This window comes from Physeter macrocephalus, chromosome 18 (assembly GCF_002837175.3).
Source record: "Physeter macrocephalus isolate SW-GA chromosome 18, ASM283717v5, whole genome shotgun sequence".
NCBI classification, from domain to species: Eukaryota; Metazoa; Chordata; class Mammalia; order Artiodactyla; family Physeteridae; genus Physeter; species Physeter macrocephalus.
The window spans coordinates 7159927-7182329 of record NC_041231.1 but is presented as its reverse complement, the minus strand read 5'-3'; the positions used below and the strand labels follow the sequence as shown (position 1 = coordinate 7182329).

Sequence of the window (22403 nt, the reverse complement as noted above, 5' to 3'; positions counted from 1 at the left end):
GCAAATCATATGTCTGATATGGGGTTCATATCTAGAATATATGGGACTTCCCTGGTGGCGCAGTGGTTAACAATCTGCCTGCCAATGCAGGGAACATGGGTTCGATCCCTGGTCCAGGAAGATCCCACATGCTGCGGAGCAACTAAGCCCATGCGTCACAACTAGTGAGCCTGTGCTCTGGAGCCCACGAGCCACAACTGCTGAGCCCGTGTGCCACAACTACTGAAGCCCAGGCGTCTAGAGCTGGTGCTTCGCAACAAGAGAAGCCACCGCAAGGAGAAACCCGCACACCACAACGAAGAGTAGCCCCCCACTCGCCACAGCTAGAGAAAGCCCGTGCGCAGCAACGAAGACCCAGTGCAGCCAAAAATAAATAAATAAATTTATAGAATATATAAAGAACTCCTAGTACAAGTTGACAATAATAAAACAAATAACCTAATGAAAAAAATGGATGAAGGACTTGAATAGACATTGCTCTAAAGATGATATACAAATGGCCAACCAGTATATGAAAAGATCATCTCTAATCGTGATATAAATTCAGCATATCTAATCATGATATAAATTCAAATTAAGACCACAGTGAGATACCACCTAAACCCCTTTAGGATGGCTCCTACCAAAAAGACAAAAGAAACAAGTGTTGGTGAGGGTGTGGAGATATTAAAACCCTTGTGCTCTGTTGGTGGGAATGTAAAATGGTGCAGCCACTGTGGAAAACAGTACGGAGGGTCATGAAAAAATTAAACATGGGGGACTTCCCTGGTGGTCCAGTGGTAAAGAATCCGCCTTCCAACACAGGCGACGCGAGTTTGATCCCTGGTCTGGGAACTAAGATCCCACATGCCCTGGGGCAACTAAGCCCGCGTGCCACGACTACTGAGCTCGCGGGCCTCAGTGAGAGAGTCCACATGCCACAGACTACAGAGCCCATGTGCCCTGGAGCGCGGTGCCACAACTAGAGAGAGAAGCCTGCACGCCACAACTAGAGAGAAGTCTGCGTGCCACAGTGAAAGATCCTCTGTGCCTCAGCGAAGATCCCGTGTGCCAAAACTAAGGCCCGATGCAGCCAAAAAAATAAAGAAAAAAACAGTAAACATGGAACCACTACATGATCCAGCAATCCCATTTCTGGGTGTATACCCAAAATAACTGCAAGCAGAATCGTGATGAAATATTTGTATGTCCATGTTTATAGCAGCATTAATTCATATAGACAGTAGAACGGTGGTTGCCAGGAGCTGGAGGGGGTGAGGGTTGGGAAGTTTTATTTAATGGGTTCAGTGGTTTTTTTTGTTTGTTTTTTTTTTTTTGCGGTACGCGGGCCTCTCACCGCCGTGGCCTCTCCCGTTGCGGAGCGCAGGCTCCGGACGCGCAGGCTCAGCGGCCACGGCTCACGGGCCCAGCCGCTCCGCGGCACGTGGGATCTTCCCGGATCGGGGCACGAACCCGCGTCCCCTGCATCGGCAGGCGGACTCTCAACCACTGCGCCACCGGGGAAGCCCCAGAGTTTCAGTTTTGCAAGATGAAGAGTGGTCTAGGGATGGGTGGTAATGCTGGTTCACAACAGGGTGAATGTACCTAATGCCACTGAACTGGGAACGTTGTTACCATGGTAAAAGTTTACGTTAATGTGTATTTGACCCGAATTTTTTTAAATTAATAAAAGATGGACGATATTTACCAAGGATGTTTCACAGCCGCTAGAGGCAGCATAAGTCCATCAGCCATTTGGGGAAAGATAACTGGCGATAATAATGACGGAAGCTGAGCACACACACCCAGTATCTGTGCTCCCACTCCTCGGGGTGCACCCCTCCGAAGAGGTGAATACGTCCCCAGAGAAGCACGCACACACGCGCAGGGCAGCGCGACTCGTCGCGGCCCCGCGTGGTCCCTGTAGCGTGGAGAAACCGCTGTCAGTTCACACAGCAGCGTAACGCACAAACGTGAGTGGAAGGTGTACAGCGTGCGAAACGTAAGGTGGAACCTCACCACCGGTGTTGAGTGGAAGAGGGCAGGTCCCAAGGCAGCTCCCTTCGTATGGAGTCCAGAGCCAGCAGAATTCAGCTGTGCTCTTAGGAGCCAGTGAACAGTGGTTTTCCTCTGGGGCGGGGCTCCTGACCACAGGGGTCCACAGGAGGTGCCAGAGGTAGCGTGCGGGTCATACTGTTTCTTGATCCTGGTCCTGGAAGCACAGCGTGTTCAGCTTGTGGGGGAAGAATTGTGAGTTGTGTGCTTACAGTGTGTCCTGTGCTTTTTGGTATGGGAATTATACTTTGAAACGGTAAGTTAAAAAGATTCGTTTCAAGCCCAGAATGGAAGAGGGCGGTCAGCCTGTCCTGTCTTTCCCGGCAGAGGCAAGGTCTCAGTGACCTCGTGGTTCTCTTCTTGCAGGGAGGCTGCGGCCGGGGCCCGAGCACTGCAGCGGTGTCACGGTGAGGGCAGAGGCCCAGGGCTATACCGCGCTCCTTGTGAGCTACAAGCACGGCCACATCCACCTGAGCGCCCGCATCACCATTGCCGCCTACCTGCCCCTCAAGGTGAGCCCCAGGCCCTGCCCTCCCCCGCTTCCCTGATGCAAATTATCCACCTGCTCTGGTGAGTGTGTGTTAAAACACTGATTGTTCAGAATAGCTTTTGGGACAGCTACAGAGGTGATTGTCAAGCTGAAATCAGGAGTGTGAAGCAGGAGCAGGGCCTCCCTGATGGCAGACAGTGAGTGCCGACATCCTTGTGAATGAAATGATTCCCACAGGGATCGGGACAGAGGGGCTCCTGGTCCAGTAGAGAGTCACCCTGCAGGCTCTCCATAGAACCCTGGGGTGGGGACAGTGGCCCTGGCACGTGGTGCAGATTCTGGGGCCTCGGGGCCCTGGGTCAGGTCTGGACGTGCCACTCACCTGATGCCAGGTAACCATCAGCGTCTGGGTCCCCCGTGCGTATCCTTGCAGGAGGCATTTAGCGTGTTCCTACTCCGAGCATGCTGCCTTTGTTTGACACCAACTCCCGAGTTTTAATCCAGGTCCAACACCAACTCTGTGACTTTGGCTGATGTAATTTCCCTGGGCCTCAGTTTCCCTGCCTGTAAATGGGGCTAATACAGCACCCGCCTCCCAGGGTTGTGGTGAGGATGAGCTGAGCTAACGAACCAAGTGGGCTGAGAACCGTCCCTAGGAGGTATTGAGCGCTCCGTAAGGGTTAGCTGGTACCGTGTGAACAAGGAAGACCTGGCCCTTCCTCCAGGGTGCGTCCAGGCAGCCTCCCTCGGGAGGCCCGGGGAGCGTGGGCCCGCCCCTCCTGTGGGGCGGGCCTCCCAGGCTGGGCCAGTCAGCACTTGCATTTCCCCGGGCACCAGTCCCAGCTTCTAGGATACCTCTGGTCCCCTTGATTTGGGATGCATTTTCTTCTCCCCCTCGGCCATTAGAAGCAGGCTCAGTGACATAAGAATTCTTCATTGCTGCACCCCTAGCCCTGGGCATACTGCCTGATACAGAGCAGATGACAACCAAGGGTTGTTTTGGATTTTTTATTGAGATATAATTGACATACAACCTTGTGTTAGTTTCCTTAGTATTTGTATCTGTTGTAAAATGATCACCACAATAAGTCTAGTTAACATCCATCACCGCACATTGTTACAAATTGTGTGTGTGTGTGTTGAGAGCTTTAAAGATCTACCCTCTTAGCGGCTTTCAAATATGCAGCACAGTGTTGTTAGCTAGAGCCACCGTGCTGTAGCTCACATCCCCAGGACTTAATTAGTTTGTAATTGGAAGTTTGTACTTTTTGACCACTTTCACCCGTTTTGCCCCCAATTCCTGCCTCTGGCAGCCACCAGTCTGTTCTCTGTTTCTATGAGTTTGTGGTTTTTGTTTTTTTGTTTCTAGATTCCATTTATAAGTGAGATCATAAGGTATTTATCTTTGTCTGTCTTGGTTTATTTCGCTTAGTGTGATACCCTCAAGGTCCATCCATGTTGTTGCAAATGGCAGAATTTCTTTCTTTTTACGGGTGAATAATATTCTATTATATCTATATATCTATATCCATATCTATATCTATATATGTCACATCTTCTTCATTCATTCATCCACTGATGGGCATTTAAGTTGTTTCCATATCTTGGCTATTGTAAATCACGCTGCTATGAACGTGGGGTACAGATTTCCTTTAAAGTAAGTGTTTTTCTTCCCTTTGGATAAATGCCCATAAGTATTTATGGGAATTGCTGGGTCATGTGGTAGTTCTGTTTTTAATTTTTTGAGAAGAGTTGTTTAATTTAGAAGGAATGAGTGGGGAAATGTGTCCAGGGTTACCTAGCTAGGGCTGAATCCAAGGTCTCCTGATCCCCCAAACCAAAATATATATGAATACCTACTCATAGGTGCCGGTCCCTGCTCTAAACGTTAGGGGTACAACAGTGCAAAAAACCACACAGAAATCCTTTTCCTCATGAGCTGACGTTGTAGCAGAGACAGAGGTAGAGACAGACAGTAAATAAACTAATAAGTAATGTATTTTGTATATGCATGCCATGGAAAAAGTAAAGCGTTGAAAGGGTGATAGGGAGGGTAGAGGATGGAAAGATGGCAGCATAAAAGTGGAAGGTCGAGATCCTCTCACTGATCAGGACCCTGGAGGTGAGAGGGCTCAGGGAGCAGGGCTGAGAGAAAACTAAAATCCCTAAGATGGCAGTGTTCATCCTGGGGAGGCCCTGCCACAGCCAGCCGTGTGACGGAGCCTGGGTAGGAGGTTCTTCAGGACCCCTCCTGGGTGCTTGTCCAGATGACCCCATGGTCTGATTATCTGGGTGTTTGGTGGAGCATCAGGGGCCAACCCCTGAGCTCACTGTCCCAAGCTGGGATGTAAGGATAAAGATAAGGTGGACATGTCCCCAATAAAGGTGGCTTCCTGACGGGAGAAATTATAGGGAAAAGAACAGGATATGTGTCTCTTCTCTCATCTGTCTTGTGCCTTGATATCTGTTAAGATTAGGTGTATTTGCAAGTAACAATACGCAAAATAACAGTGGCTTAGTGAATAGAGAGTTTATTCCTCTTTCACATGAGAGACTTCATACAGGTCTAGTGTGGCAGCTCTGTAGTCACCAGGGACCCAGGTTTCTGTCTTTCTACTTCATCATCCTAATATGTGGATTTCATCCTCACAGTTGCCTCATGCTGTAAAGTGGCTGCTGGAGCTGCAGCTATCACATCTGCATTCCATATAGCCAGAAGGGGAAAGAGGTCATCTCGCAGCCGAGTTAGTTTCCTGTAGTAGCCTTGTCAGAAGTTTACCTCATTGGCCGGAACTTAATCTGCTGGCCACAGCTAGCTGTAAGAGACTGGGGAATCATTTCAGCTGGGCAATTTACCACCCTAATAAAATGGAAGTTCTTTCTCTGAGGAAGAGAGGACTGTGGAAACTGGAAAGGCAGCTAACAGTTCTTGTGCAGCCTGTGCTTGCCAGTTCACTCTGCAGACAGTCCCTGGTGCTTTGTTAGTATAAGGCTCAGGGTGGGGAGACAGATCTAGGGAAATATCTCACCCTCTGTGCCCTGGGAGGCTGCCTGTCTGTGAGGAATGCAGACGCGCAGACAAACACAGTGAGTGTAGTAGAGGTAACGAAGAGTCCCGTGGGCACAGGTCACCTATGAACACAGAAGCGGAAGGAGAGTGTGAAGGCAGGAGGCTTGGCTGGTGGGGCACCAGAAGGAGTGTGTGTCTCTTGGGGTGAGGCCTGAGACTGTGGAGGCTCCCTGGGTCAGGTCGAGCGAGGGTTTAGATGCGTTAGGAGCTGGATGTTCTCATGCAGCAGTGGGCAGCGGGTGAGGTCAGGGAAGGACAGTCACACCCATGAGACCCCTGCTGCTGGCGGGGAGGGTGAGTGGCCGTGTCTTGGAAGCACATTGTAAGGATGCCCCCACCACTGGCAGAAGAAAGACCCTCCCTAGATCTTCTAGGTGCCACTCGCCAGCCCCCCACCCCACCCCCCGGCCCGACTTACCTGTAACCTCTTCTGTCTCATTGGCCCGCAGACAGAGTGGGGGCTGTCTTGCCGGTTCCCTAACTCCCTTCACGGCCAACACCCCACTTCCTCTTCAGCCCGGTTGGCTGCAGCAGTTTGGGGTACGTTGTCAGCCCAGCTGGGGGTTACCCTTTGGGGGCCTGGAGTGCCGGGGTCTGGGGTCGCCACCTGGCTCCTTCATCCCGGTGATGTCAGCATGGGCTGTGCCCCCTGGAGCCTCTGGGTCAGCCAGGTGCCGGGGCGGCGGGGGGGACTGTCACCTCCGACTGCCCCTCCCCTCCCCTCCGTTCTCCTTTTCTCTGGATCCTGGACTGAGGCGGGTAGTCCATCTCCTGGAAACGCAGACCGCTGGTGCTAAGGGCCTCTCGATGACCAGACGCCCTCCCGTTCTGCAAACCAGGAAATTGGGTCCCTGAGAGAGAAGGTCTCGAGTGCGGTGCGGGGACCCTCCTCTCCTGCTTGGCCTGTTCTGGTCTGCGTGTTGACACCCCCGGTACGATTTACCAGTGTCCTTCATTAGCCATGCTGATTATTCACCTATCTCCCTGGCACACGGTTCGGTGACACTTTTATGCCAGGATGGGAAGAGAATTACACAGCAAGGTGATAATTGATCATTCTCCAGCTTTAATTATAGGACATGTGGTACTTTTGCACAATCTTTCCTATTGGGCTGGTCAGGAAAAAAATCCTCCTGCAAGGTTTACAGTGACCTGCTTTGTCCATAGCAGAGCTGTTCTGGTTGTGGTGATGAGATGGGTGAGAGCAGGGCATCTGGAGTCGGAACAGACCCAGGCCCGCCGGCTGGGTGAACTTGGAAGAGTTGCTTCCACTTGCTGGGCTTCACTCTTTCCATCTGCAAAATGGGGGTGACAGTTGACAGTAGTGGGGGCCATTTACTGAGCATATGCTACATGTGTGTTCAGGGCTCCCATTCATGCCCCCTTGAATCTGCGATAACCCATGAGGCAGGGTTCTCATTGTACCCATTTTATAGGACGGCAGACTGAACCTTATAGACAGTAACCTGCTTAAGGTCACACAGCTGAGTGACAGCTTCATTCTAGCTTTGGGGACAGAGAGGCAAATGCACTTAAGAACACACAGGAAGTGATGGCAGGTGGTGAGAAGGGCGGTCCAGCTGGGAAGGGAGGTAACAGGTGACAGGAGGTCCTGCCTTGGACAGGGGATCCAAGAAGGCCTCCCTGAGGAGGAGGTTTGCGCAGAGGCCTGAGTGAAGCACGGGAGCAGGCCGTGCAGCTGTCTCGAGGAGGGAGGGGTGGTCCAGGGAGGAAGGGCCAAAGGCCCTCATCACGTGCAGGAAAAGGGCCCTGTTGATGGTTTCTTTGGTGGGCATGTAGCAAGATAGAGTCTGTGGGGGGCTCCTTGGAATTGTGTGTGTGTACACAACTGTGCACACGTGTTCAGGGAGGGATGCCTGGAGAGCTAACTGACAGCAAATTCAGAAAATTATTCATACTGCAAAAAAAAAAAGTCAAAAGGACAGAATTCTCACTGACAAGTGATGCCCTCTCTTTACTAAGGGTTTAGCACCCAACCAAGGGGACCTGAGCCCCACAGGCCTCGGCAGATCATCACCTTGCCCCGACCCGCTTCCATCCTCAAGGGTATGTGACATCTTAAGGCTGTCACGCAGTGACATTCCCTCTCCATATGGAGGTGCATCTGGCTGGGCCACTGCTCCAGGTCCAGGACTGCGGTGACAGCTGAGTGCTTATCAGTCTGTACCTGCGAGGGCTTCAGGCTGTTGGCAGTTGGGGGAAGCAGCCCCCATGGGGGTGAAAGCATGGAAAGAGCTGAGCAGAGCATCCGGGGTCTGAGCAGGTCAGCAGAGATGACCACAGCAGCGGGCTGGCAAACACAGTGGGCCAAAATGGAGGGAACAGGGGAGACTGGCACTGGCTGGGTAGGGGAGGCTTTGGCTCAGCCCAGGCTCATGACATCCCCACAGGGTCTCCGCTGCAGCGGGTCTGAGATGGGTCGTTGTGCCCTGATCTGCACGAACACTCACAGGGCTTTAAGGGGTCCGGGTGAGTAGGGCTTGGGGCAGCCGGGCCTGGAGGTAACTGTCAGGTATTCTGTGTGTTCTGGGCATTAAGCTGTCAAGGACTCACTTGATGTGGGTTCCTGGTAACCTCCACGTGCCTAGGACACTGGTGATTCTGAACAAGAAGTCACTCTGCCTTTGTGGACTCTGGTCTAGTGCAGGCACAGCTTCTGTGTGTGCCTGTCTGTGCCCACTGCAGACATTGCTAATCAATCCTGGCTGCCTTTATCTCCAAGCACTGATTCAGCCTCAGGAGCACAGATCCCCACCCCCATAGCCATTACCAGCCAATCAGAGTTGCACCTTGGGGCTAACAGGTGTTTGCAACTCTTGGCCTAAAAGATATTGGAACTCACAACAGGTTAAGGTCAATTAGTCCAAGAAGAGGGGATTGATGCAGGTTTGGTCTTCTCAGCATTGAGATGATCAACCTGTCACAGGTAGAATCATGTTTCCATTTCTTCTCAGTTTTAGGGTTCTCTTTTTTTAACCTTATTTTTTGTCTAAGTTGTTTATGTGGTTCCCAAGTTAAACCTGTATTCAAAGTATACCCAGAAGCCTCACTTCCATCCCTTCCCTGCCTCTTGTCAAAAACTATTTTGATTAGTTTCCATTTTACAGTTTCAGTGTCTCTTTTTGCAGAAGTCAGCAAGAACGATTATATGTTCCTATGCCCTGCCCGTTCCTCTCTTACTCACAGGTAGTATCCTAGATATCCTGTTCTGCACCTTGCTTCTTTGCTTGGAAAATAACGAAAATAACCTGCAAATCTCTCCACATCCACATGGGAAGATCTTTGTTTGACATTCCATCGTACGGGTAGACCACAGTTTACCTAACTAGGCCCCTGCTGATGGGTGTTTGTGCTGTTTCCAAGCTTTTACTCTTAAAGATAATACCGTATTGCATAGCCCTGTGCGTATATTTTATATATTCATGGAGGCATATCTTCAGAGTCCATTCCTGGAAGGAGTGTTGCTTGGACAAGGGATAAATATGACTGTCATTTGAGTAGATATTTCCAAATTTCCCTCTGTTGGGGTTGTGCCACTTTCCTGTCTCCCCAGCGGGATAGAACACGTCTCTCAGTAATACTGTTGTTGAAAATTGCTGAGAGAATAGATCTTTAAAGTTCTCATCACAAGAAGAAAAAATTGTAACTCTGTGTGGTGACAGATGTTAACTAGACTTACTGTGGTGATCATTTTGCAATAGATACCAATATCAAAATACTGTTGTACTAATAACGAAACTATTATAATGTTATGTGTCAATTATATCTCAAAAAACAAGTGAATTAATTTTCTAAAAGAGTACGTGTTTCCCTACAGACTCACCAGCAGTGTGTGCGCTCAGACTTTTGGATTTTTGCTAATCAGATGGCAGAGAAATAGTATCACAGTGTAGTTGTAATTTACTCTTTTAAAAATATTTCAGTTTGTCTGTACGGTCTTTCATTTCCCATGTGGTTGAGATCATGCTGCAGATACAAGAGGAAACAGACATGCGTTTCCTTTAATGAGCCTATAGGCCAGCTGGGGAGACAGACGCCCAAACAGATCATTTCCTGGCAGGCCAGTGAACACCAAGTAAAGCAGGGACCAGGGAGTGAGCCCCCCCAGCCTGGCAGGCTCGCCTCTCCCAGGGAGACGTTGAGTCTTCCCCTCTTTTCTCCCCTAGGCTGTGGACCCCTCCTCTGTCGCCTTGGTGACCCTCGGCTCCTCAAAGGAGATGCTTTTCGAGGGGGGTCCCAGACCCTGGGTCCTGGAGCCTTCCAAGTTCTTCCGCAACGTCACCTCTGAGGACATGGACAGCGTCGGTCTGGCTCTCTTTGGGCCCCCTGCCGCCCGGAATCACCAGCAACACTGGATCCTCGTGACCTGCCAGGTCTTGGGCGAGCAGGTGAGCGGGCGGCCACCCCCAGAGCCACCTTGCCCAGAGCGAGGGATGGAAAGTCACGTCCCCCGAGTACCCCGCTGTGCCTCGCGGCATTATTTTATCTCACTCCTCGAGGCAACCCTGAGAGGCGGCCGTGGCTGCTGTACCCATTTCACAGACAGGAAGGCTGAGGATCAGGGTGGTGGGGTGGTGGGGTGAGCACCATCTGGGCCTAGCGGGGTGCGGCAGTCGGGACCGCGCTACACGCCTGGCCAGTCCTGCCTTTCTTTCCACACCCGGGGCGATCTCCTCTTGCTCCAGGGCGTCAGCGCTCCCCGCTGTCAAGTCCGGGTGGGATGAGATCGGGCTCGCAAAGTCGGAGGCCCCCAGGTCAGGCAAGTATCGATATTATATCAAAGTGAGTGAGACTGCAGACCCAGGGTGGGCAGGTCTTTTCGGTGTTTCAGGATGAGCCGAGAATCCCAATAATTTCTTCTGTGAAATCTTTTTTTTAGATTGAAATATAGTTGATTTACAATATTATATTAACTTCAGGTGTATGAAGTGTCTCGATTTTTTTTTTAATGCTGAAAACCAAAAAAATTAGCCTGGGTGGACTCAGCACAATGCACCTGTGATCCCTGCAGGGCCGGCATCGGCTGGATAGAGCAGCAGCTCGCCCCTCCGTTCCCCTGTGCCTGGCCGTCCCAGGCTCAGGGCTGCACACTTGTCTGGTTGTAGTAGGGGTGTAACCCTCCATTCGCAGGGTGCCAGGAAGCAGAAAGCAAGGGGTGAGGAGGCCAGCATGAATGAAGAAAGAGAGGAGAGAGCCCATTTCTTGGGGGAAGTGAAGAACACCTTTCTGTGTTTATTTACTAGTACAAAGCATGTCAGTTGATGTCCACACACACACACACACACACACACACACACACACACACACACACACACACACGGCCCCCAGGCACCCTGATGAAGCCCGCCACACCGAGACCGGCTTGGTGTGAGCGGAAGAGATGCACAGTGAGAGGCCCACTTCCACTGGCTTCACTGTTTTTTTTTTTTACAAAATCAATTGAAGAATAAGAAAAATAAACACATAACAATAAATACCACAGTAAGAATAAACTTAGTCAAAAATTAATGTAGAGAAGTTTCTTATCCCTGGCTTGGCCCAGTCATCTGTGTGCCCCTCGGACCGTAGGGGTTGGACCCTCAGCAGGGTCGCCCCGAGGGCCCCCTACCCTGGTGCTCTGGGGTCGCTTCCTGGGGTGTTGGGAGTCAGCGAGGACAATGCCCTCTGTCCTGCCTCGTGGTCCGGAAGGCTGAGGGGCTTCTGGACCGGACGGTTCTGGCCTGCGAAAGTGAGTGTCACTGAGGGGCCGGGGGCCACTCCCTCAGGACCGGCCGTGAGCCGTGTGGCTCGTAAAACGCGGGCCGGGCTTGATTTCTGAGGTCCCAGCTCTGAAAGCAAACATAAATCTCCATGTCTTTTCTTGCACCTTTAATTTCCGTCCTTGCAGCCTCCAACTGAGCTTCTCTAAGAGCCGGAAGGAGGGCGGGGCTGTGGCTCCAGCACCTGCTCACCGGCCCCGCCCTCCGTACCCCTTAGCTGGTCCCTCCCCAAGGGGCTCAGCCCGTCAGACACACTCTCCAGCGCCTGCACCTCGTTGTGATGGGTGTCTTCAGGTCACTATGGATTCCTCATTCAAAACCCACAAGCTTGTCAATTTGCTAATCAGCCTTGGGGTCTTCATAGGGTCCCGGGAAGGTGCACGGTGTCCCCCCGCCCCACCTCTTCCTCGGCCCCAGGAGCAGGCAGTGGTTCTGTTCTGTTAGTAGAGGGCGCCAGGGCCCCTGTCGGAAGGTCTCTTGCATGTTGAGGGAGCCCTCTCCTGGGCGTGTGTCGCCGGACCATTGTAACCCGCTTGCGATGTGGGCCTCACCACCATCCCAGCTCTGCAGAAGAGCGCACTGAGTCCCGCGGGCTCCCGGTGGGGCAGGGACTCATACTTGGGGTGTCTGATGGCTGCTTCTTGCTCCGCCAGGTCATCGCCCTCACGGTGGGGAACAGGCCCAGCATCACAAACCCCTTCCCGGCGCTGGAGCCCGCTGTGGTGAAGTTCGTGTGTGCGCCGCCCTCCAGGCTCACCCTGGCGCCCGTCTACGCCAGCCCCCAGCTGGACCTGTCCTGCCCGCTGCTGCAGCAGAACAAGCAGGTGGTGAGTGGCCTCTGGGGAGGCGGCGGGGGTAGGCCAGGCGACGCCCGGTGCTGCCCCCTCAGCCCTACGCTCGCCTTGTCCGGTGGGCACTTGTCTGCGTGTGACACTTGGGGCCCGGGACCTGGAGGGGTGGGGCATCCCCTGCGTCACAGCTGCTGGTGGCAGCGCCCGGACTCTGCCGCCTCTCTGCGCGGGCACTTGGCGATCTGTACAGATCTCGATGCTTTCCTCTGTGGCTCGAGGCTGTTAAGGTGGGGCTCTTGTCTCAAGGCAGGAGTCGCCGAGGGAGTGGCTGGCTGTAGCCTTCTCCACGGTGCGGGGGATGGCGCTGTGTTTCCAAGGTCACTGCAAGCAGAGGGAAGAGAGTCACTGGGGTCCCTGACAGCAGGGATGTGAGGTGACAGCAGTCCAGCCTCCACCCCTGAGACCCTAGAGACCGGACGGCTGGACGTGGAGGATTTGGAAGCCCCCTGTTCAGGGTCAGGCATGCACACGCCCTGCTGGCCGGCTGCGGCCCTTCTCGGAAGGGAGCCAGGCTTCTTTCTTCTCACCCCTCAGCATATGTTTGTTAGATCTCACCCCCTGTGCCGGGCACACGTCAGGTTCTGGAACGCCGAGTACCCAGGGCAGGCGAGGCTCGCGCCTCGGAGCCGACAGGGGGCCCACAGCAGACGTGGTGGATGGGAGGGTGGGAAGCCCTGTGGAGACAGGGGACCTCAGACTATAGGGAAAGGCCCCTGTGAGGAGGGCACACAGGCTCACGCCCGTGCTCGGGGTGCCAGCCAAGAGGGGCCAAGCTCAGGGTGCCCCAGGCAGGTGGAACAGCAAGTGCAAAGGCCCCGGGGCCAGCCCAGGGTCTCTGCATCCCTGCTGCCCACAGAGTGATCAGAACCGCTGTGTGTGTCTTGTTCCTCGTCCCTGAGGGCTGGACCCGCAGGCAGAACCTACGTCTGTCCAGCTCCAAGTCTGGGGCCTCCTCAGCAGCCCTGCAGATGCTTCTCTCCCAGCCCCAGCCAGCAGTCAGCCCCGGGGCGTGTCCAGCTGCCTGCCTGGGGCAGCGAGATTGGGAGTCGCCTCCTGCTGCTGTTTGGTCAAGTTGCATCCCTTTGAAGCTCTAGGGGAGGCACCAGACTCCAGGGCCTGGGACTTGGGAACAAGCCCACCATCTGGCCCGTGCCTCTGGGCCTCCTGTCCTTGTGAGCTTAGTTCAGCTTCTTCTCCCGCTGCTCTGGCGATCGTGGGGGGCTTCACTCACCCCTCAGTTCTGAGTCATGTGAGCCCCTCCCCTGGTCCCGTGAGGACTGGGGCCTTGACGGCACTGGTTAAAGTGAGGAGTCTGTGTGTGCGGCTCAGGGCCCTCTCCCCTGCCCCGCGGGCCTGCAGGGAGCATCCTCCTGCTGGAGGAGACCCGGGCTCAGAGCCCAGGGCCCCTTCTCAGGCTCGTTGCCATGGTGCCGCATCCTCCCCATCCCAGGCCTGGGTGTGCATGTCATGGAGCGGCTGACCGTCTTCCCTAAGGTGAAAATCTGTGTGTGTTCAGGAAGAGACTTTGGGGGCTGTTGAGTTGAATGTTCTGAAAGTTTTACGTTTTAAATCACTTTTATGTACTCAGCAAATTATCCCTTGTGGAAAGAAAGACATCATATAAGTCTGGATGCTTGGAAGACCCGGCTTGCCGGGTCCACCGTGTGTGCGCCGGGGAGCCGGATTCAGGCCCGGCCTGAGTCCCCCCCGCTGTGCAGCTGCCTCCTTTGAGTGGTGACAGTGACATCCAGAGTTACTGGGGGAATAAGCGGGACTGGACCTGGGGAGTCAGAGTGGACCTGCAGGCCCTGAGACCGCCCGTCACCTTCCCCCCACGGTCAGTGCTCGGATGCTGGGACAGTCCCTTGTTCTGGATTGCTGTCCCCTGGCTGGAATTGTTTCCCTCCCGAGCCCACAGCTCTTTATTCGCACGTTACTTTCTCGGGGTGGGGGGCCTTCCTCAGCCTTAGACCTTATCTGAAGGTCCCCACTCAGCATTTCCTACGCGGTTCCCTTCTCCCCCTCCCCGCCCCCAAGCACCTAACATCAACTAATGCTGTAGAATTTACGCACAGGCAGACCTCGGAGACAGCGTGGGCTCGGTTCCAGACCGTGCAGTACAGTGCGAATATCGCAATAAAACAAGTCTCAGGAGCTTTTTGGTTTCCCGGGGCATATAAAAGCTACGTTTATATTATCCTGTAGTCTATTAAGTGTGCAATAGTGTTATGGCTAAAGAAACAATGTACAGACCTTAATTAAAAAGGACTTTATAGCTAAACTATGCTAGCCGACCGCTGAGCCTTCAGTGAGTCATGGCGGTAACTGCAAAGGTCCCTGATCACAGACAGCCTAACGAGTACATCTAATAATGATGAAAAAGTCTGAACTGTTGCAAGAATTACCAGAACGTGACCCAGAGACATGAAGTGAACAAATGCAGTTGGGAAAATGGCACTGACAGACTCTCTCGACACACGGGGTTGTAAAACGGAGGAATCTGCGAAGTGCAGCATCTCCGAGCTGTGCCTGTCCTCATTTTCATCTTCGTGAGTCTCTCTCTCAGGGCCCAGCTCGTGGTGGGAGCTCGGTGAACGGTGGGTGGAGTGACCCAGGGACCCCTCCCCAACCCCCCCGCCCCCTGCCCTTATTCTGCAGGCTCACGTGCCTGGTGCTGAGGACAGGGCCGGGGGTGTGGTCAGGCCTGAACAGCGGGTGCTCCTCCAAAGCCCCCTCAGCTCCAGCCTGTTCAACCCCAGGCTGGCCAAACCTTCTTAATTTCAAAGGAAAAAACAGTCAGAGCCACGTGCCTCTTTCCTGTACTTCAACACTGGCTACTCGCTGAAGGAGCCGAGTCTGGCCGTCTGTTGGCTGTGACCTCGGGGTCAGCCCAGGGTTGTGTCTCTTGGCTGAAAGGTGTCGGTCGGGCAGCGAGCGCCGCTCTGAATTGGCTCTCGTGTGTCGTAGATCTTTGCTCAAACACAGAATTGCCTTTTGATCCATCCGTGCTGGGATTCCAGAGCCGCAGGCCAGTCAGGCGTGGCCCCTGAGATGTATGGTCTCACCAGGGGACCCTGAGGCAGACATATCCCTGCCACACATCTGGTGCAAATCGGTTTCACTTTATACGTCTCCGAAGCCAGAGGCTGCCCAGGACGTGTTTGCAGAGTCGGTCCCTGGTGAGGCCAGGCACTAAAACGGGGCTGACCTGTCGGAGTGACAGAGTGGGACTGCACTCCGGCCTGACCCCAGTCCTCTGAGCTGGGCATCAGCCGTGCAGCTCCCTGCCAGAAGGTGACAGGCTGGGGCTTGAATGGAGCTGCCGTCTGACTCGTGTGCTGGGGAGAGGCTGCACGGCGGCTGGCCAGGCCTGCGGGCTTTAAAGTCAGACCAGAGCGTTCCACCCCTAAACCTGTGTGACCTTGGGCAAGTAACTTAACATCTCTGAGCCTCAGCCTCCCCGTTTGGGGGTGATGCTCTTGCCTTTGGCAGGACCAGTGAATCTGCGAGCATGATTGATGCTTTTTGTTCATGCCCCCCACCCCGCCCCGCCCCGCCCCGGGGAGGAGGAGGAAGGGAAGAACGTCAGTTTTCCACCCCGGGTCGCGTCTGGGGGACAGAGTGGAGCCTCTAAAATGCGCACCTTGTTCTCCTCGCTCACAGTCACAGCTCCCGACTCGTGTCCACAATGGTTGCTCTGCATTTAGAATTTGGGACCTGCTTTGGTCCAGAGTTCTCCGGGGGCGAAGGAGGTGGGAGTTTGCTGACTGCATCAGGCGGGCCAGGTGAGCCCGGCAGCAGTACCGACACCCCTGCACAGTGAGGGCTCACTTCTCGCTCACGCGGTGTGGGCGTCGCAGGGGGCCGGGGGCCCCGCTTCGTCGTTATCTTCCTTCCAAGACTTGGGCGGCGGAGCGGCCCCCAAGTTGAACGTGGGCGGAGAAGGAGAGCTGGCAGATCACGTTCTGACCATTCAAGCTTCTGCCCCCGGAACTGTCACGAGTCACTTGTCGCATTTCACTGGCCAAGGCAAGTGATGCCCTCACTCCTGACTGCAAGGGCCAGAGAAGCCCAGTCCTTCCTCCTGGACCCGTGCCTGGTGAAGTATGGATACTGCTGAGCTCAGGTTCCTGCCTGAGTGACACGTTAGTGACACGAGCCGGGCCCGTTAAAATGCTCTCACGCGACCCTTATTTAAAACAGAGCCCTGGAAGGAGGATCTCGTGCAATTGCCCCTTCACGTGGAGGAACTCCAGAAAGTGGGCGGCTTGCCTGGGCGGAGGTGGGTTTGAGTCCAGGCTGTGGGACCCGGGCGTCCATTCGGGCCGGGAGGGCGGGGTGAACCGCGGTCCGGGGCAGTGAGGCCGCTGCCCCACGGGCTCTGAGGAGCAGAGCTGCGCAGGTGCGCGGCAGGAACAGCAGGAGGTGGGCTTCTGGAGTGGAATCCTAGGGGCCTGCCTCTCGGCCGCCGAGGACCTCTGTCCCTTCCCTCCCCCGGGACCCGTCCTCACCCTCAGTGGGTGGATGGCAGCCGCCATCAGCGGGGTGGTCAAGGCCAGGTGAGAACTCGGCTCTGAAAGCTTTGCCATCCCAGTGGCTCTGGGACACTTTGGGTTGTAATTGGCGTTCCTGTTAAACCACGAGGGGGTGCGTCCTGGAGGGGCTGAGGTGGGCATGGGGCCGGGGGAGGTGGCAGGATTTGGAGAGGGGAGGGCTGAGTGGAGGAGAGCAGCCTGGCTCGGGTGGGGAGGCCGAGGGCAGGGTCCCCCAGCCTCGGCACTGCTGCCATTTGGGGCCAGATCCTCCCTTCTTGGGGGGCTGCCCGGTGCACCCTGGGATGTTCGGCAGCACCCCAACCTCTACGCACTAGATGCCAGTTGCGCCCCCTGCAGTGTGACAACGAAAAATGCTTTCAGACCCCACCAAGGCCCCCATTGAGGACCACGGACTGGAGCGGGAGGCCAGGTTGCGTAGGGCTGGGGGGCACCTTGCCGGCTGGCAGTAGTGACCATCCGTTCGCGACTTGCCCCCCACTGGCTTACCGGGACCCCTACGAGCTTACAGGGCAGCCGGCGGGTCCGCTGCACCGTGTGGTCAGGGGCGGCCCCGCCCAGTCCGGGGCGCAGCCACAGTGGGTGGGTAACCTCGGCTTTTTGCAGGTTCCGGTCTCCAGCCATCGCAACCCCCTGCTGGACCTGGCCGCCTATGACCAGCAGGGCCGCAGGTTTGACAATTTCAGCTCGCTGAGCGTCCAGTGGGAGTCCACCAGGCCGTCTCTGGCCAGCATCGAGCTGGACCCGCCCTTACAGCTGGTGTCCCGGGACGATGGGAGCGGCCAAAAGAAGTTGCACGGTGAGCCGGGTGGTGAGCAGTGGCCCCAGACAGACGAGCCCCGTGCCGAGAGGGGCTGGCGGCTGTGGGTGGAGGGCTGGGACCCCCTCTGTCCAGGACTAAAGCTCAGGGAGCTTCAGGACTCTCCTTTAATCCTCACACGTCTGTGACGTAGGAATGGCTTCTCTGTGTGGGAGATGGGGAGACAGCTCAGGGCACACGGCGGCTGAGTCTCAAACCCCAGGTTGTACACAGACCGGCCTGGCGCCGAGGCCCTGTGACGCTGCCATCACAGACCCCTCGACGGCCGGGAGCTGAGCTGTCTCCTCCAGCTCCTCTAAGCTGCCCCAGGAACCTTGCTCAGGGCCCGTTAACCCTTACGGTGCACACAGTGTAAACGAAGCCTGTCACCTATTTTTAGGGCTGTGGGAGATTTAAAGCTACAAATTAGAGGGAAGGAGGGGCTGCCTCACAGGTACAGCAACGGGGCCCAAACCCGACTCCGCTTTCTCTCCCGCACTCAGGTTTGCAGGCCATTTCAGTTCACCAGGCCTCGGGCACCACGGCCATCTCTGCCACCGCCACGGGCTACCAGAAGTCCCACCTGGACATGGCCAGAGCGAAGCAGCCGGTACTGACCAGGGCCCTGGGGGGGCAGGGAGCCCTCCTGCTTCTCCTGTGCTGTGCCCGGCATCCCAGGGTCCTGAGCCCCGCGCTGGGCTGCACCCTGGTCTCCCCCCGCTCCCTGGTCAGGGCTGCCTCCTCACCGGGCTCCCTGCCTCAGTCTCCCCGGCTGCACACCCTGCACGCAGGCAACGGGGGGACCCAGCTGAAAGGCAGAGGGGCCTCGCCACGTGCCGTCTCGGGCGCACGCCTCGGGGGCCCTCAGGCCTTCGGGCCGCAGCCTCTTCCCCGCCGCGGCCCGACTTACGGCCCCAGCTGGTTCAGCCCCATCCCCTGAGCCCGCAGCTCCCCCCGCCTGCAGCGCCGTCCCGCTTTCCTGGGGTGTGTGCGAGTCGTGCGCCCAGGAGCCTGGCAGGTGGGGCGGGGTGCCCGCCTGGGCGGGACTCTGGGAGGCCTCGCAGGGCTGCGGTCTCAACGCGCGATGGGTGTTACTGGGCTCGTGTCCCCGACATAAGGAGGTCCCGGGGAGGGGGGGGCGCCAGCCCCTGGGGCCACTCGTCCTGCTCTTCTGGGGGAGGCCGTGGGCCGGCCTGAGGTGGCCCCCAGCCCCCCTGGATCTGACAGTGCTGGCTTTGCCCCTTCAGCACCATCCCCTCATGCCCGTGTCGGCCTCTATCGAACTCATGCTGGTGGAGGACGTGAGGGTCAGTCCGGAAGAGGTGGCCATCTACAACCACCCGGGCGTGCAGGTACGGCCTCCCCCCCTGCTCCGCTGCCTGGGCGTGACCCCTGGGGGACCCCAGGCCTCTGACACCAGCCTGGCCCCTCCTAACAGGCAGAGCTGCACGTCCGAGAAGGCTCTGGCTACTTCTTCCTCAACACCAGCAGCGCAGATGTGGTCAGCGTGGCCTATCAGGAAGCCCGGGGCATCGCCACGGTGAGTGTGGGCCCTGCCCCCGCCTTCCTTTTCGTTTTAGTGAACAGATTGTGGCAGAAGCTGGCACTTAATTTCGGCTGGTGTGTTGAGCAGAGTCTTCAGATTCTCTGATTCACTGTTTGTGAAACTCACGAGCTACCTTTGTGGTTTGTATTCTGTCTCCACAAACTACCCACACTGTAGTTACCTAATAATAATTATTATTATTATTTAATTTAATAATTAAATTTAATGATTAGTTAATTAAATTTAATAATTATATAATTATTATTATTACCTAGTAATAATATTTTCATCTTAATTGGTTTCCTTTCAATTAAGATGAAAATATTATTACGTAAGTGCCACTATAAGAACCATAAGGAAATTGCCTTAAAAGACATATCGGCTTTTTCTGTTTCTCCATGTTCCTTTCCTGACCCTCCCCCTAGCTGTGCCCAGGGGCCCAGCCGCTCCGCGGCACGTGGGATCCTCCCGGACCGGGGCACGAACCCGTGTCCCCTGCATCGGCAGGCGGGCTCTCAACCACTGCGCCACCAGGGAAGCCCAAGTGCTTTTATTCTAAGGTTTTTGTTCTCCGTGTTGCTATGTAGCCTAGCTGATTATTTTCTCACAGTCATTTGTACTCAGCCATTCTTTCCCTGTGGAGCATTTAGGTCGTTTAATTTTTTTTATTTTTAAAGCCTCGCCCTATAATTATGACAAAGAGTGTAGGCAAACAGACACCAACATCCTAAATGTCTGCATATTGGCCCAGTGAGTTATTATGCTGTCGTGAAAACTGAACGTTCTTTAAAAGGAAACTCTGACCGCTGAGTGTGTCAAACCACTGCTGTGAGTCACAATTGCAGGCAGCCAAGAACCAAGAGACCGTGACGCCCATGCGGTGTCCTGAAATTGCAGCTCTGCTGTGGCCTTTGGGTTGCTCAGAGCCTAAGACCGGCTTTCCTCTAGTGAAGGCTGGTTGCCAGGTGTTGGAGGAGTTTTCCAGTCATCCCAGCACCGGGCGAGACTTTGTCCCGGACTCGAGAGAGGCAGGGGCACTCTGTGCTTGACGCATGGTGGGGGTTCCTGTGGTGCAGCTAGGGAAGCCAGGGGAGAGCCATCCTGCCATCCTGCCGCCCGTGCTTGCTTTCAGCACTGCACGTCCGTGCGGGGGAGCCCTCACCACTGGTGAGAGCACAAAACGCGCATTCCAGGGACTTAGCCTTCACAGAAACCTGGTCGCACAATCTCCTTTCAGAAATACAGCCCGGCTGCCCTGCCGATGGTTGTGCAGTAAATGTGTGTCCTAGCCGGGAATCAGGAGTATGTCACCTCACTCTCTGCAGGGTTTCCAGCCATAACTCCCCACTGGTCCCTTTCTCTGACTTTTTTTTTTTTTGCATCTGTTGACTGTCTTGATACAGTGGCCACAACATGAGTTGTCCCTGAAGTGGGACAGGTGTAGAGTAAGTGAGGCAAATGAGCAGGGTGTGAGGAACATACTGGGAAGAGCTGGGCTAACGGGCACCAGTTGCTTAGCTTCAGCGTCGGAGGTAATAGGGCGTGGTGGGGACTGCGGTAAACTAGACGGCAGAGACTGTAGCTAAGGGACAGATGCCCCGCACCCTCGCCAACTTTTATTATTTTTAATACCAGTTTTATTGAGGTATCTTTCACATACCATACAATTCACCCATTTAATGTCACGATTCAGTGGTTTTTAGTGTATTCATAGATGCAGGCAACCATCACCACCGTTAGTTTTAGGTTTTTTATCGCCTCAAAAAAACCCCCAAATACCTTAGTAATCACCTCCCGATTCTTACACACATACACATAGGAAAGGGTGTTGGATTTTGTCAAATGCTTTTTCTGTGTCTCATAAAATAATCTTTTTTTTGTTTGTTTTTTATTCTATTGATATGATGTGTTACATTAATTGGCTTTCAGATATTAAACCAACCTTGCATTCTAGGATAAACCGTACTTGCTCATGATATATAATTCTTTTTACGTGTAACTGGTTCAAGTTTGCTGGTATTTTGTTGAGTTTATGTTCACGTTCCTGAGAGATTTTGGTTTGTGATTTTCTTTTTTGTGATGTCTTTGTCTGGTTTGGGTATCAGGGTGATATCACCCTCATAGAATGACTTAGAAATTTTCCCTCTTCTAATTTTTGGAAGAGTCTGAATAGAACTGGTAACAGTAACTCTTGAATGTTTGGTAGAATTAACCAGTGGAGCCATCTATCTGGTCACGGGCTTTCCTCATGGGTAGTTTTTGATATGAATTCAAATTCTTCACTCCTTACATGTCTATCCAGATTGTTTATTTCTTTTTGAGTCAGTTTTGGTAGCATGTGTCTTTCTAGGATGATCAAGTTTTTTTGTTATTTTGTTTTCCTGACATTTTCTTACTTTCCTCCAGTGGGCGACTTTGGTCTTTAGCTGTCTTGTTGGAAGGATGCTTTCTCACAGTGCAGCCCCTTGGTGAAGGGCGAGGAAGCACGTCCTAACATTCCTGTTTTTCTCAGAGGCAGAATTACAGATGTTGGGACCTCTTGGGTCTATCACCATAGATCAGAGCAAGAAAAAGCCATCTCTTGGCACCTGTGGACAAATATGTGTCGTTAGCGGGAGCTTGGGGGCAGCTGGATGCCTGAGATGGTAGGAAGCTCTCCCCCAGGCACTTATATTCCCTCTATAAAGGAGAGAATAATTCCCTGGCCGTTCCTCTTCCATGTAAGTAAGTGTTCACTGTCAAATCCTTAACATTAAAGGGAAAACCTCACATTGTAAATGATTCCAACTGCTTGAAATATGCCTTTCTTTTGCTTTATCTCTGGATATTAAAAATAACTCCCCTGTTATATAAAAGAGGGAAATTTCAAGTTCAGGAAAATGTGTGCAGTGCCAACAAAACTTGGGCACCTTTTTACTCACATTTACCTTGCACCACACATTTTGAGTGAGCCCTGAGGGCAGCCCTGTGGCCGGAGAGAGACCCTTCTTCCAAGAACGAGAGGTTCTGAGCGTCTGTGATGGACTAGGCTGCCACTTCAGGTAGTGAGCTCCCCATCTCTGGAGGCATTCAAACAGAGGCTAGCACGCTTGTCTGACTCAAGGTGGGATGCCAGCGTCAGAGTCGGTTTTCGCGAAACCTACGAACCCCTGCTTGGTCTAGCAATGTCCTACGATGTGCAGTCCCTGTCATCAACAGACTCTAGGCTTCTCCCGGCCAAGACAAGGCTGACATCCCCAGTTTTCAGGTGGTCCCAAAGAGCTATAGCAGTTCTCTCTCC

The 22403-nt window shown here is 54.2% G+C and overlaps 1 protein-coding gene across 1 annotated transcript in view; it reads left to right on the top strand.

Annotated features, from left to right (window-relative positions):
* The window catches only part of NUP210 (nucleoporin 210), a 57036-nt gene that overhangs the window by 25580 nt on the left and 9053 nt on the right, over window positions 1-22403 (top strand). The window contains exons 10-16 of the mRNA XM_028478751.2: window positions 2401-2546; window positions 9782-10003; window positions 12028-12201; window positions 17385-17577; window positions 18081-18187; window positions 18825-18929; window positions 19016-19211. Coding sequence (XP_028334552.2) covers window positions 2401-2546; window positions 9782-10003; window positions 12028-12201; window positions 17385-17577; window positions 18081-18187; window positions 18825-18929; window positions 19016-19211 — 1143 coding nt within the window. The remainder of the gene's footprint in view (window positions 1-2400; window positions 2547-9781; window positions 10004-12027; window positions 12202-17384; window positions 17578-18080; window positions 18188-18824; window positions 18930-19015; window positions 19212-22403) is intronic.